We start from the raw sequence: 14,727 nt of genomic DNA, 5'->3' as shown, positions 1-14,727 counted from the left end.
GTAGTACAAAACAGTATTTTAAATTACCATATGTACGGTCTTCTTAGTTTAGCTATTCTAAAATATGCTAAAGTACCTTAAAAGTATTCCAGAGTGACAAAAAAGACATCTACTACCCTTCTCACTCCACTCTCTCCCTCTTCATCCCGCATTAATTAGGGGTATAGATGTCTTTATATATCCATATGCTAAATTTTATCGCTTGCATACAATATATTACACATGTGCTAAAACTTCAGCTCTCTATTTGATAGGGATAAATTTTAACCCCCTACTAAAGTTTAGCATTTGAGTTCCCAATATGCTCTAGCAGTATCATTCGAAACTGAAAAACTAAAACAACAGAGAGAACCTAAACTGCTGTGATTAGGTAGTACGGGCTCACGCGGAGGGCCGGAAAAGGCCCACTGAACATGTCTCCTTTGCGCACATGCTGCCTGACCCACATGTGCCAATCCATGTGTACTTCTACAGGCATCGCCCCAAAGATGGTGGACACGGCCGTGAGCCGTCCATCCATCGGACCATCACCCCCACGTACTGTGTGCACGACACATGGTCAATAGTAGGTCGTAGGCGTAGCTAGCGAACAAACGAGTTTAGACAGTTTCTTATTGCGCCCGTGAACGTGAATTTTACGCCTGTAATCGTTGCTAAAAGCTATTCCTTCACTTCCAAATTAAGGAGTTGTTTGTTTCCCCTAGACTGTATAAGTTGAATTATGGTAAATTAATATGACGGTAAAATATTATTTTAAAACCATAAATAAGTTGAAATAAGTTAGTATTGAGTAGCTTATTTTAATTTATTTGTGATTTCAAAGTGATAATTACTCTTCTACCCTTTCCACTATAATCCATTACTTTTTGGATAGCTCCAGTTACAAAAAATTTAGTGAAGTTGATGCAGCAGATCATTAGGTACTCCAGAAAATCGTGGAGTTGTAGCTATAAGCCTTTAGAAGGCATTTAAATAAATCATCTCTTATTATTATTTAAAGTAAAAAAATTAAAACTATTTAAATTGATATTATAAACTACAGCTCCACACTAGAGCGGGAACTAGATTCATCACAAACACCCCTATAATCTAGGAGAGAAACAAACGAGGTCTAAAAATGTTCTATTTTTTAAATATTAATTATGTTATGTATCTAGACTCATCACAAACGTTCTAGTATTCATGAGACGTCTAACAATTTTTTAGAGAATCCAAAATTTCAACTAGCCTCGAGGATCCATGAAAAATCGTCAACCTGCATAGGTACATGTCAAATTAGTCGTGTAAACAACAACTATCAGATGACAACTTTAGTTGAAATTTGTAGATTTTATTATCCACTAGATCTAATGTATGTATATAAGTTAACCAGATTTGGATCTAGTTTTTGTAGTCTATGCAGACGTTCCAGCTGCGACATGTGGTTTTGGTGATCGACGCTGTTAGCGTTCATTATGTTGCTTCGCGTGATCACCTTCTCTAGACTTTGGTTGTGAGGCTATGCCATAGAAAAGTCAAGTGGTCAGCGGCAATCGATAGTTGCCCAGCGAGATGATAAGACGAATCATAAAGGAGTGAGGTTTAGATATCAACGTCTACAAGCAAATTAGGTTTGACGCCTCGTGCCATCAATTGGTCATTCAACAAATATTTTATCTTATATTTTTTTTTGTCTCTTTTAGACTTTGGTTGGCTTACTACAAGAGTTATGGATTATATATTACCAACCACCATATTAAACCTTTGATTAATTATATTGACAAAATTTAGAGTACATATATTTAGATTACACAACATTTGAAATATATATATGTATGTCGCAGCATTGGGAGGGGTCATGGCCCCTGCCAGCCCCTGGCTCCGCCCCTGAATTTAATAAATATAGATTTTATAAATCTAAACTCATTTACTAACTTTTATATAATAAAACTGTTTTTAGTAAATATATACTTGATGAAATTGTTCTAAACAAAGAGACTCCTAACCGGTACCACACACGGATAGATTAACAAGCTGTTAGCGGATGATGGTGATATATGGGCCCAAGCAGCTAAGCCTTGCAATGACACCTTTTTTTTTTGTTCTTTTGCAATTTTTTTCATTTTCGTTTCTGGGCTCTTCTTCGGCTTCCATCCTGCTCCCGGCGGTCGGTCACGATCGTCACATGTATACGCCGTTGGCCACTCCTTGCTACAGTGCTACTGTTTCGTCGGGGAGTAGAGAGTGTGCGGTAGCTGATAGTCCAGGTGCAGTGCAACACAGAAGGGAAAAAAAAAACATTATTGCCATACCTTGCAGATGCATGGATACATCTCACGCACGCTCACGCGGCTTCGGCCTATCACCACGGGAAAAATAAAGACTATCTCACAGGGGAAAAAAAGACGCGTACACATTATATATTCTCATACTTATTTTCTGCCAAAAAAGGTTTTAAATCTTCTGTTTGACGCACAATATCATGTAACCGCGTTCATGTAATCCAGTTCCATTCTATTTTGTAGAATTTGCCCGTGCAAGAGTGCATCCTACTACTACTACTACGTATAATTCTCATTCTAGTTTCAAGATAAAAAAAACGGCGCACTCTGAGTTTATCATATGAACCTTAAATGTGTTTGTTTCCTCAAAATATCTTTTCAGGTTTCAGGATTTTCGTTTCCTTTTGATATTGTTCTTTTTTTATGTAGCTGTCACATGCATGCTAGCTCGCGTGTGTCCGATCAAACAACGAGACAATTAAATGGGTCTAGTGCCAGTGAGAAAGGTTCATGCACATTTCGTTGCACAAGGGAAGGGACACATGCATGCATGGCTGATTGCTCGGTCCAGCAGAGCTAACCCGCCACCCTTAATGCCCCCTGTGTGTGTTTGTACTACAGACAAACGGTAGCGCCGTTCCAGCCAAATTAAAACCCATATAAACAAAAGCTTGCAAGTTGGGCCAAGGCACGTCCAGCGAGACAGCCCGCCAAGGCTTGGCTGGCCTGGCTATGGGCAGCTGTGCGAGCCGTGAGCGTGAGCGTGAGCCATTTGCATCTGCAGTCGCTTGACACCATCACTTTGCGTTCGCGCGAAGCTGCCGGTACCGGGACGCGCAGGCACCCGACGGACGGATGGGCTGGGGCGGCTATAAAACGCGTCGCTCCCCTTAATGACACTGTCATCACCAAACGCCGGTGGAGTCACTCGAGCCCGCCCGGGTCTCTTCCTCTTCCATTGATTCCATTCAAGATCACTACTGTTACCAGCCAGCCAGTCGTTCGTTAAGAAGAGAGCGAGCGAGCAAGAGAGAGAGAGAGGGAGAAGGGGGAAGATCAGAACGAAGAGAGGGAGATGAGGGGGCAAACGCAGACAGCTTCCGCGGGGGGCCGGTGGCGAGGCGACGGCGCTGCGGCGTGGTGTTGGTGGTGGGTGGCCGTGGTCCTCCTGCTTGGCCATTTACCGAGCTGCGCGCGCGCGGGGCTGCTGGAGTCCAACCCGGGCCTGGCCTACAACTTCTACAAGAACAGCTGCCCCAGCGTGGACTCCATCGTCCGCAGCGTCACCTGGGCGCAGGTCGCCGCCAACCCTGCCCTCCCGGCTCGCCTCCTCCGCCTCCACTTCCATGACTGCTTCGTCAAGGTGCGTCCGTCCGTCCGCGCTGTGCTCTCTGTGTCCGTCGACCTTTCTTTCTTTCATTCATTCATTCAGGGTCAGAGCAGTCAGTCAGTGGGCACCAAGCGCACTTTTGTCGGTTTTTTTACTGACGACAAAGCAGAGCGCTGCAGAACAGCAGTGTTGAAGTCGACCCTCTCTCCTCGTGTTCTGCTCTTACGCGGAATACGTAAGCATTACGGCAACACCTCCTCGGGTTGGCGCGCCCACAGACACATGACAGGACGACGGGGGAAAAAAAGAAAATACTCCACGTACTAGTACTACTACGCCGCGCCGGGGGCAACGCGAATCTTGTCATTTTGCCCCCCCGGACCCCGCTCTCCCGTACGGCGGTCGGCTTGGATGTCGATTGGGGAGGGGAGGGGAGGGGAGGGACGGGGGCGCGTTCGTGCCGCGTCCTGTCCTTGTCGCGTCCGTCGTTCGTCGGTCGCCAACGCCGTGACCCCATCCTGCAACTGACCACCAGCTGCTTCTGACGCAGGGCTGCGACGCGTCGATCCTGCTGGACACCGCGCAGAGCGAGAAGACGGCGGCGCCGAACCTGTCGGTGGGCGGGTACGAGGTGATCGACGCGATCAAGGCGCAGCTGGAGAGGGCGTGCCCGGGCGTGGTGTCGTGCGCCGACATCGTGGCGCTGGCGGCGCGCGACGCCGTGTCGTACCAGTTCAAGGCGTCGCTGTGGCAGGTGGAGACGGGGCGGCGCGACGGCACGGTGTCGCTGGCGTCCAACACGGGGGCGCTGCCGTCGCCCTTCGCGGGCTTCGCGGGCCTGCTGCAGAGCTTCTCGGACCGGGGGCTGAACCTGACGGACCTCGTGGCGCTGTCGGGGGCGCACACCATCGGCGTGGCAAGCTGCTCCAGCGTCACCCCGCGCCTGTACCAGGGGAACGCCAGCAGCGTGGACCCGCTGCTGGACTCGGCCTACGCGCGGACGCTCATGTCGTCGTGCCCCAACCCGTCGCCGGCGTCGGCCACCGTGGCGCTGGACGGCGGCACGCCGTTCCGGTTCGACAGCGGGTACTACACCAGGGTGCAGCAGAGGCAGGGCACGCTGGCCTCCGACGCCGCGCTGGCGCAGAACGCCGCCGCCGCGCAGATGGTGGCCGACCTCACCAACCCCATCAAGTTCTACGCCGCCTTCTCCATGTCCATGAAGAAGATGGGCCGCGTCGACGTGCTCACCGGCGCAAACGGCCAGATCAGGAAGCAGTGCCGCCAGGTCAACACCTCCTGATCAACAAGGCGTCACAGGGAGGGGCCATGGTTTTTCCCTCTTCGTTCTTCTCTTTTTCTGCACCGCCTGGTATTATTGTTCCATGCATCCGGTTTCGGCTCGGCTTCGGCTCGGCGCGCATCAAATATATTTCGCCCCCGCGCCGTGATTGAGGGCCCTCCTCCGACGAAAGAAATCCATTGCTTTCTTTGTTATTTATATTAGTTTACTCACTGTCCTGTGTTCGATTGTCTTGCCTTGCAAAATGTAAGAAAGATTAAAGATGTAAGCAAAAAAACAATGCGGATCATCCACTCTAGAGATTGGTGTTGGAGATCGGTTTTTTTTTTTACGCCTTGGTGCGCCACTAGCGCTGATCCCACCAAGCAATCCCCACCACAGAGCGGCCGTCGAACTCGAACCCCACTTAAAAGTAGTATCCTCAGTCGAGTGGTCCATGGATGCTTTTCCCGCGCAAGGTTTTTTGTATTCGAGTTGCGAGTGCGTAGCGTAGCGATAAACTGGGACTTGAATCATGCGTAGGAGAAGGTGGTATCGCATCAGCACGAGACACCGCCGGTATATGTATATCCTATAGGTACGACGACATTATTCCCCCATTTTTCTACTGCCCACGTCCCAGATGCGATACGGTCGATATTCCCTCTCGACGGAAGCGGAAAACGAGTTCGTGGCAGGCACCCCAAAACTTTTTTTCCCTTCAAGTAAGGTGCGCCCAGCCGAATCGACACCGGCACATTTTCTCGTGTTACGAGCCAGCGGCGCGGGCTCCGCGCCGACAACTCGAGATGGCCTTGCCCCCACGATCCCACGGACCCTTATTTTTCTCTGGCTCGCCGCCTCATCCGTCGCCCGTCGCCGATCAACGAACGACTAGACCTCGGCCTGTCAAGCCCACGTCCTATCCGGATGCCGACAGGCGGGTTCACGGTTCGCTTCGCCTGTGACCCTGAGGAACGTGAGCTGCTGCAGTGCGGTGCAGCAGGAGGACGGTGGGCGGCCGCTGGCGAGTGGCCAGCGTGCGCACCCCATGTTCCGGTGCTGGATGTCCCAGTCAGGTCAGGTCCGGTCACTAGCGCGCCAGGGCATTTCCGGATAAGATAAGGAACGGCCTTGTATTGTCCTGGCCGTTTAGGCCATTTAATAATAATATAATAATAAAAAATGTCATCGGTTGCCAGCAATTCCTTTCCCCGCAATTGGATTACTAGTTGGTTCCGCCGCCGTAAGGCAGTGCGACTTTACAAATCTGAGCATTATCGAAGTCACGAGTGTCACGTCGTTCTGCTAGCCACCATGCCACCCATTAGCAACTGAGGCATGAGTGTCGTGCTTCTGGATCAGCCATCGCTCACGAATTATCCACTATCTCTATCCAAAATTGTAAAACGTCATGAGTTTTTTTTTTAAACATATGTACTATGTTAGTAGATCTCTATGCGCTAGATTCTAAGGCCGTCATGATATGATTTAGGTTTTAGTTTTAATTTTTTTTAGAAAAAAATGTTTACTTTGTCAACAGTTTACTGGTCTGGTTGCATGCTCGGTAATCGATACTTTTGGTATTAAATAAATTCCCATTTGATTCATTATACCCTATATTTTTCGTAATGGATCTATTTGACTTTATAAATATTGAATTTTCTGTATAAACTTAGCTAAATTTGAAAAAGATATTTGAAGGATAAGGTCCAAATGTTACTCGGTGCTTAAAGGGGCTCGTAGAGTGGAGACTAGCAAAGTGCCCATACTTTGCTACAGTTTTTGTTTATTCTTAAGTGTAGAATGTAAAACATAAAACATGTGTAATTTGTTGGTTATGTGGATATGAATATCGGTTTGGAACCAAGAATAGTTCGAATCCCTATTTATACATAATTTTTAAAGAGAATTTAGTTTATTTTCTTTTTGAAAAATAGAATGTTCTGAAAGAGCTAAAAACACTTAATAGTATTGCATAGAGATGATATTGTTTTTTTTTGTTGCGTCCTTGTCGCGAAAGCTAGGCTAGATAGTACTGTTCGTGCAAGCTATTTCCTAATTGGTTTTTGCTGATAACAGTGGATTGGTTCGGCGTCTCTTAGTTTGGAATGTCGCCATCACAAACGTATACAACTAACATGATGCTACAGGACTACAGATAGGCGTCAGTGTCAAAGAGCTAAAGCAGGCAACGAGCGCTTACGTTTCGCACCGCAGCACGGCGGGCCACACGGACCGGGGACGGTCGCTTTCGCCAGGTTGGGATGCATTTCCGCGACCGCGTGCAGCGTGAACCGCAACAGCCAGTTGCGGGTTCGGGCGGCTTCGTGTTCGCTGGTGCTGCCGTCGCTCTCGGCGTGGAGACGCGCACATGGAGACCGTTTTTCTTTATGCCGTCCAGCTTGCGTCCTGCTCGAGGGTCGCGGCCGCGTCCTGCATGCCTTCCGGTGCTCGGCACTTCGACAAGACAACCACTGTTGCAGATCGCAGCCAATCAGGGACATGTTTACTGCTCCACTGCTGGCAGCCGCCCTGTTCTCTTCAATTTTTTTCTCTTCTACCGGCCACAACGCAACCATGGGTTGCACATTTCTGGAAGTCTCTGGAAGGTAGACGCAACATCTCCGTTCCTTCTCATGCTTCAACAAATCCGTGCAATAATTATGCAGTGTGTTAAACTGTTAATTTACCATTCCAATGCTAAACTGAAATCCTAAAATCAAACCTAGATCAATCCTTCGTATATATTAATTAGGTATGTGTCGGTTCGTTAATTTACCATTCCATTGCTGAACTGAAATCCTAAAATCAATCCTAGATCAATCCTTCGTATATATTAATTAGGTATGTGATGGTGCGTTGCCACGAGGCAGGGGAGCATGGGAAGCGGCGCCTCGCCTATAAATATAATTTTTTGGTTATTTTCAAACACTAAGGTATGTGTGGTTTGCTGGTTAGCCCTAAATTTCTGGAGCAGATGGATGTGTGTTCAAATGCTCGTTCTGTACTATTTTTTGCGGGCGTTGGACGTGGGGAGGGTGAAGCCGTGGTAGCACCAGGTATCCACATTAGGTTCTTAGTATAGTGGTATAGATAATTATGCAACGTGTTAAACTATTACCATTCCAATGCTGAACTGAAATCCTAAAATCAAACCTAGGTCAATCCTTCGTATATATTAACTAGGTATGTGCCCGTGCGTTGCCACGAGGCGGGGGAGCGGTGTCTAGGTTATAAATATATTTTTTGTTTATTTTCATTCACTAAGGTATGTATGATCTGGTGGTTAGTCCCAAATTTCTGGAATAGAGGGGTGTGGGTTCAAGTGCTCGTTCTGCCACAGACCATGTTATAGGGGGCTTCGCCACTAAACTAGCCCTAAAATGAAAAACTTGGTAACATGCTTTGTTGGACCATAATTCCAATGTGATTCCTAGCTTACACTGACCACATTATAGGGGGCTTCGCCACTAAACATGATATGATGAGCCAACTTGTCTTAAAATGTGGTCTCGTAAAAACGTAATTTTTAAATTTATTTTATAAATAATTTGCAACACAATTCAAAGTTGTTTTCAAACGATCATACAAGTTCCAGAACAGAACATTTTTTATGGAAAAGTGTCTCTTATTTGTGACTGTAGGGATTATCTAGATGTCTTCGTTGATTAATACTACCAGTTTACATTAAGATCATCTATGGGCAATCAAAGCTAAAGAAAGTTGATTAGCTAGGACAACATATAGATTGACTTATACTTGTGACGAGATGACCGGAGGAAGTATTTATACATGTGATTTATTATTTATGATGAATTTGAAACCTGAAGTCACGACTCACGAGAAACCCTGGCGCAAAAAAAAAATCCAAAAGGATATAAAAGGAGTGGGGTGGGGTTTTGAATGTAGATTACTGTCCTTGTAGGCTGCAAATGGGCTGATGTCCACACTTTGGGCCCATTGTTAACAACAGCCAGATTGCATGTGAAAACTGAAGCCACCTACAATACTGGCATGCCGCAGTGTTGGAGCATGATTTTTAGTTAGTAACGCCCAAAATTTATTTTAGACGCCTTTTTAGCGAACAAGTGGAGATGCTCTAAATCACTTAACCCTGAGTGAACTGAACACGGCAGTTTACTCATTCGTTCCCCCACAAAGTTCGGTTGGCCGCTACATCCACAAGCTCATGCACAGCCCTCTCGAGAGGAATGGACCAGAGGCTCTGCATTCGCCGCACGACTCTCTCTCTCTCTCTCAGATGTGCGGCCATGGTATTGGCCGCAGCGCATGAGAGAGAGAGCTGGGAGAGGCCAAAATTGGTCTGGTCGCTCCGTCCGATCTATATGTACACCACGGAGGGCGCTCGGGTGTAAAAATAGACAGTTGTTGCTGCTGCTCCTCCGATCTTCTTCCCTCTTCTCCTTTCCTTCCTCCCAGCCGCGCGTGCGGAGGGAAGAGGAAGAAGAGATTAGAAGGGCGCGGAAAGGAGAAGCTACATTCATTAGCTAATAACTAGGAAAAAAAACAAATTTAGCGTCGGCTGGGCAGACGGTGGCGGCGCGCGGGGGGAGCGAGCTTCCACGCGCCCTTCTCCCTGCCTTCATCTGCTCCATCTGTTCAAGAACACGCCAGAGAATTCAAGTGTCGCATTGCACTTGCACTCCGTCGAGCGGTCGAGCCCCGATCCATGCCTGCGCCTGCCCCTGCCATCGCCGTCGTCGTGCCGCCGCCGCCGTCGCCATCGCTTACAGGTTGCGACGGCTGCTACTGACTGATCGCTCTGGATGTAGCTATAGGTACCTCTCGATTGGCGTGCTGTTCTGATAACTTCTAACGAGCCTCGAACACAAAACAAAGGTACGCGCGTCAGTTTAGGATCGCATTGCTGCTGTGAATTGCGAATTTCTAATCGAGTGACTCGGATGCATGTTAAGAAGCCGCTCTGCCACCGGCTGCCACTGGCGCTGGAGGCAACGACCGCTCGTTAGCCAGGATGGCAATCGCGGTCGGCCATTTCCACGACCTCAAGCCCCCCGCCGTGCGGGACCGGCACTACAGCCTCCACTCCGTCGCGCTGCTCGACAGCCTGCTGCTCGACAGGGATCATAGGGAGCACGGGGATGCCGCCGCCGCGGCCGGAGGGGGCCACACCGGCCTGTCCCCGCGGCGCCGGAGCCAGTCCTCCCCGTGCTTCACGACCGTCGCGCCTGCCGGCTCGGAGCACGCGGACCAGTCCGAGAACAAGATGCCGCGCGTGGAGATCGTCGTGGGCCGCCACGCCCGCGGCGTGCGCGAGCTCATCGCGGAGGCCGCGGTCGCCATCGCGTCCGGGACGCGGCTTGTCCCGGCGCAGAGCGGCCTCGGCGGGGCGCTGCTGCTCAACGGCAGCCGCGCTGGCGAGCACGTCGCTGTCATCAAGCCGCTCGACGACACTGCGGCCGCGGGGTCGTCGCCGGCGAACGGCGGCGGGTACGCGAGCAAGACCGTGCTGCGAGAGGTGGCCGCCTTCCTCCTCGACCACGACGGTTTCGCCAGCGTGGAGCCGACCGCGTTGATCAAAATCTCGTCCCCCGCGATGGCGACGACCGTGGCATCGATCCAGCGCTTCGTGGCGCACGAGTACGACGCCGGCGAGCTGGGCCCGTCGCGGTTCTCCGTGGCTTCCGTGCACCGCGTTGGCATCATCGACGTCCGCCTCCTCAACATCGACCGCCACGCCGGCAACATCCTGGTCAAGAACCCGCCAAGCTCCCAGCGCGCCGACAGCAGCCCATCCGCGCCGCCGCGGCTCGACCTCGTGCCGATCGACCACGGCCTCTGCCTGCCGGAGCAGCTCGAGGACCCGTACTTCGAGTGGCTGCACTGGCCGCAGTCCTCCCTCCCCTTCTCCGACGACGAGCTGGCGTACGTGGCGTCGCTGGACCCGTTCAAGGACGCCGAGACGCTCCGTGCCGAGCTGCCGTCCCTGAAGGAGCCCGCCATCCGGATACTCACCGTCTGCACCATCTTCCTGAAGCGCGCGGCCGCTGCGGGGCTCTGCCTCGCTGACATCGGTGACATGATGACCCGCGAGTTCACGGCTCAGCAGGATGTGCTGAGCACACTCGAAGCGCTATGCAAGCAAGCGCGTGACTCCATCCTCCTCCTCCCACGCCTGCCCTCCTTCCGACACCCCTCGACCGACGGCGACGGCGTCGACGAGGGTACAGCCGTCTCCGGCGGGCGGAAGCACGTGTCGTTCGGCGACCTGAGCTTCGCGGAGTGGGTGTCGTTCCTGGAGAGGTTCGAGCAGCTGCTGCCGGCGGCGCTAGAGGCCAAGAAGCGCGCTGGGCTACGGACGTCGTCGTCGTTCTGACTTCTGAGTTTCTGACCGAAGCTGACCGTACCACGTACTAGTCAACCACCACCACCATCACCGTTTGCATGCATGCGTGCGTGCGTGCGCGCTTGCGTGGACGCAGTATTTGTACACGTGTGCATGCCAGCTTGACGGGTAACTGACGTGTATGTAGCTACTAGCTCGGATCTGGATGTCTTTTGTGTCTACGTAGGGTACGACGAGGAGACGATACTGTAAGGTGGCATGCATGCTCTAGGGAGCTGTTCTGGAACACCCTTCCAAAGACGCTGACGTGTCGAGCAATGCCATCCGATACTATGGACAGCAAGTCAGCAACGAGCCAACGACTCCTCCAGTCCTCCCCCGGCAGGCGTGTATCTGCCATTATTATATACACAACATAAGTACTCAGAAAATTGTAGGTAACGTAGTTCGATCACTGTGGATTTTCCGTAATGACGGCCACACACCGGAAACAACACATGGCTATAGAATAAAAACCCGTGCTTTTTGGCGGGACTATATTAGAAAGCAGATAGAAATGTATAAATATTACCTTTGGAAATACATGTGGAGGAAGCTGATGAAGGTGTGTGATGGCAGAATTTTATTTATGTTTGGTTCTTCTGTCTAAAGTTTACTTCATGTCAATTATAAATATTAAATACAGATTTAATTAGGTTTAATAAATTTATCTCATCTTTTAGTCTTTGTCTGTGATTAAACTATTTAATAACAGGAAAAAGTCCAAATTACTAACTCGAAGTATGCCCCAAGTTTAGATTACCCCCTAATCTATTAATTAGCCTACTTAATCCCCACAATTTGCAAAACCGTCCTACTTTTCACCTTTTAAAGAAAACTAGAACCAATTTGATGACGTGGGGACACATAGGATATAACTTGGCAGGAAAAAACATATAATAAAATTAGAAAAAAAGAAAGTCATGTGTTGTCCGACTTATCAGGAATCACAAACAGATTGGTTTCCTCGTTGCCTGCGACGACTCAACCAGATTTATAAGAAATCAAGTATGAAAACCAACCGCATGACAATGCTTTAACACATTTGAGTCCATATAAACCCAAGGGTTTAATGAAATTGCGAAAGATCTTAAACTTTTTCCTTCGCAACCAGGATTGTAATAACTTTGCATTTACTGAATCACACAGTACAACATTTCACGGGGAATAAAGTAGATTAGAGTAAAATAGAGTTACTACAACTGAGGTGGCAGGAAGGCCCAAATGTGCCATAATAGTAACATCACCATAGTTATAAGTTTTAGCGGAAGCAATTATTTAAGTACCGCCCACAACACACGTGGGGTTTTCAAATACAGTGCCAACATTAGGGTTGTCAATCCACTAGAAGCATGTGAGAAGAACAGAGAAGCCATGCCCATGGCCTAATCCTCACCCGTAGCAAGGTACATGCAGTGCTCACAGTATCCACAGAACATCTAGCCATCTGCAACAACATTGAAAATAGAACCTTGAGTATTGGAGTGTACTCAGCTAGACTTACCCGTCCAAAACCAGAAAATAATAAAGTGAAAGACACCAAGGATCATGTAAGGCTTTATCTACAGTTGGCTCTTTATTCAGTAAAAATAAATGAGTTAATATGTTTATTACAGATTAAAAGGGTATCAAACTTATTAACCAAATTTTATTAGTTTCATGTTACATATTCTGCTGCAATCTAGGTTAGCACCTGATTAGCTAAATGATCATGATCATTTTACTATAAGTCTAACTTTAACTTAATGAAGAATCAAATTAAATCATAGTGTTGGTTATCAATCAAGCAAGAATAACCCCAACTCTTGATTACAATTCTCCATATCATTAATACCCATAATTGTCATCATCCTTATGATTATCAAGGGGTAGTTCTTACTACGATCAGATAACTCAAGTGCTCACTATCCAGGAGCGATGGCTATTCGAAGCGTTTACTAACTTGCTGGTGAAGTATTCCTAACACAAACCATACCCACAGTACTTCGCGGGATACAGTTACCACTATACTATTCCAATAGCAGCCCGACTACACTCCATGGGCACAACAGGAGCCACTATACCCAGGGACCTATCGAGGGTTAGGACGTGCCATGCACCATGGGTCATCTCGCTGAGTCCCTGCACCCCTCAACCACGCCAGTAAGTGCACCGCAAGATCGAACGAGCTGGAATAGTACTCTAACTTCATGGTCAGAACAAATTATCAGGGAGCTAAGTGAAAGGCATGCGATCAACATGACTTGAGAGACCACATCGGTACGGTCCTTAATCGACACAGGCAGGATCACTATGACCTAAAATCCCCATAAGGCTCTGGCTGGTCTTAAGTTTAACATTCACACAAGTATTAATGTTCCCGACAAAAATACCCAATCAAGCACAAGGTATCCACATATATCTCGCACGTGATAGAAAATCACTCGACTTCTACCATTATAAGTCAGCCTAAGCAATTAACCGTACTTAACTTAACCAGGTAACAAGTTAGGATAACAATGGTGATCAAGGATAATGCAACAAGCATAGGCAGGTAGGTGTGGGGCTTGTCTTTCTCAAAGGAACTAGGACGATGGTCAAGACACTCTTGAGCTTCGGCTTCAGGCTCAACTTCCTCAGCAGCAATCTCCTGTAGCTCCTCGGCTCCTTTTATCACTACTCCCTTAGTTGATCCTGTTTGATGCATGTATGCGAGTATGAGGGTAGGTGATGCACAGTGTAGAGATGCAGGATGTTCGTGGTTGCATGATGTTTGTAACATTATTAACGGTTTACGTTTCATAATTTATCTACCATGGTTCTACAAGATAGTCTACATCGTCCAAGAACATGTAGCTCGTCTTTACTCGGTCGATTCTATCCTTACTTAAGAAATCATACAAACCATCTCTTTTCTTCCAAAAAATAATCCTACTCTGAAGGTTGATTATTCTTAAGAAATTATAAGTTAATCACATTCAAATCAAGAACTACCTCAAATCACTTAATTTCATAAACACTACTTATTTGGACTTACGCAACAACTACTAATTCAACATCTCCATAAATTCCACAAAAAGTACAATAAGCAATCATCAGCTACTTGAGTCCACTACAAGAATATCAACTCATTTGGACCAATATTTTTCATTGTACAAAAATAACAAGCAGCAATGCAGAAAAGCACTTTAAACAACTTTGCACTATCAAACTGACCAAACAACATATGCTATAATTTTTTCCATGAATCACATAGCATAATGACATACCACAAAAAATTACACATTGTTTTTAAATTATAACTCACTATTATTCTATGCTACGAGTAGTCCATAATGGGTTCGGAGGTGACAAAACACATAAGAAATGCTCACAAAAAGTTTCACACCAATTCCAGGAAGGTTGCTAATTATCTTTGAATTTCTAAGAAATCGGCAGCTTCACTTTTTAATTCACAAAACCATTTTTCATAACAGAGTATACCCATAATATAATTACCACAGAG

At 47.8% G+C, this 14,727-nt stretch overlaps 2 protein-coding genes across 3 annotated transcripts; both read left to right on the top strand.

Moving 5' to 3' along the window:
- Positions 1-3,186: 3,186 nt before the first annotated feature.
- On the top strand, positions 3,187-5,094 carry LOC100281032 (uncharacterized). The gene is made up of 2 exons (NM_001368341.1): positions 3,187-3,624; positions 4,142-5,094. Exons 1-2 carry the CDS (start codon positions 3,337-3,339, stop codon positions 4,892-4,894), a joined length of 1,041 nt encoding a protein of 346 aa, NP_001355270.1. The 5' UTR covers positions 3,187-3,336; the 3' UTR covers positions 4,895-5,094.
- A 4,020-nt stretch (positions 5,095-9,114) lies between these two features.
- Positions 9,115-11,824, top strand: LOC103650003 (phosphatidylinositol 4-kinase gamma 1). 2 transcript variants are annotated; one of them, XM_008675683.4, is made up of 2 exons: positions 9,115-9,736; positions 9,814-11,824. In XM_008675683.4, exon 2 carries the CDS (start codon positions 9,873-9,875, stop codon positions 11,232-11,234), a length of 1,362 nt encoding a protein of 453 aa, XP_008673905.1. In that variant the 5' UTR covers positions 9,115-9,736; positions 9,814-9,872; the 3' UTR covers positions 11,235-11,824. The 2 variants fall into 2 exon arrangements, with proteins under 2 accessions (XP_008673905.1, XP_008673906.1); XM_008675684.4 differs by having other exon boundaries at positions 9,145-9,736; positions 9,817-11,824.
- The last annotated feature ends 2,903 nt before the right edge of the window (positions 11,825-14,727 follow it).

This window comes from Zea mays, chromosome 3, assembly GCF_902167145.1.
Source record: "Zea mays cultivar B73 chromosome 3, Zm-B73-REFERENCE-NAM-5.0, whole genome shotgun sequence".
Classification (NCBI taxonomy): domain Eukaryota; kingdom Viridiplantae; phylum Streptophyta; class Magnoliopsida; order Poales; family Poaceae; genus Zea; species Zea mays.
This window is presented reverse-complemented; position numbering and strand designations above follow the sequence as displayed.

Coding starts and splice junctions, on each gene's coding strand:
- LOC100281032 (NM_001368341.1), top strand. CDS start 3,337: ATGAGGGGGCAAACGCAGACAGCTTCCGCGGGGGGCCGGTGGCGAGGC. Junction 3,625..4,141: donor TCCATGACTGCTTCGTCAAG/GTGCGTCCGTCC, acceptor CTTCTGACGCAG/GGCTGCGACGCGTCGATCCT.
- LOC103650003 (XM_008675683.4), top strand. CDS start 9,873: ATGGCAATCGCGGTCGGCCATTTCCACGACCTCAAGCCCCCCGCCGTG.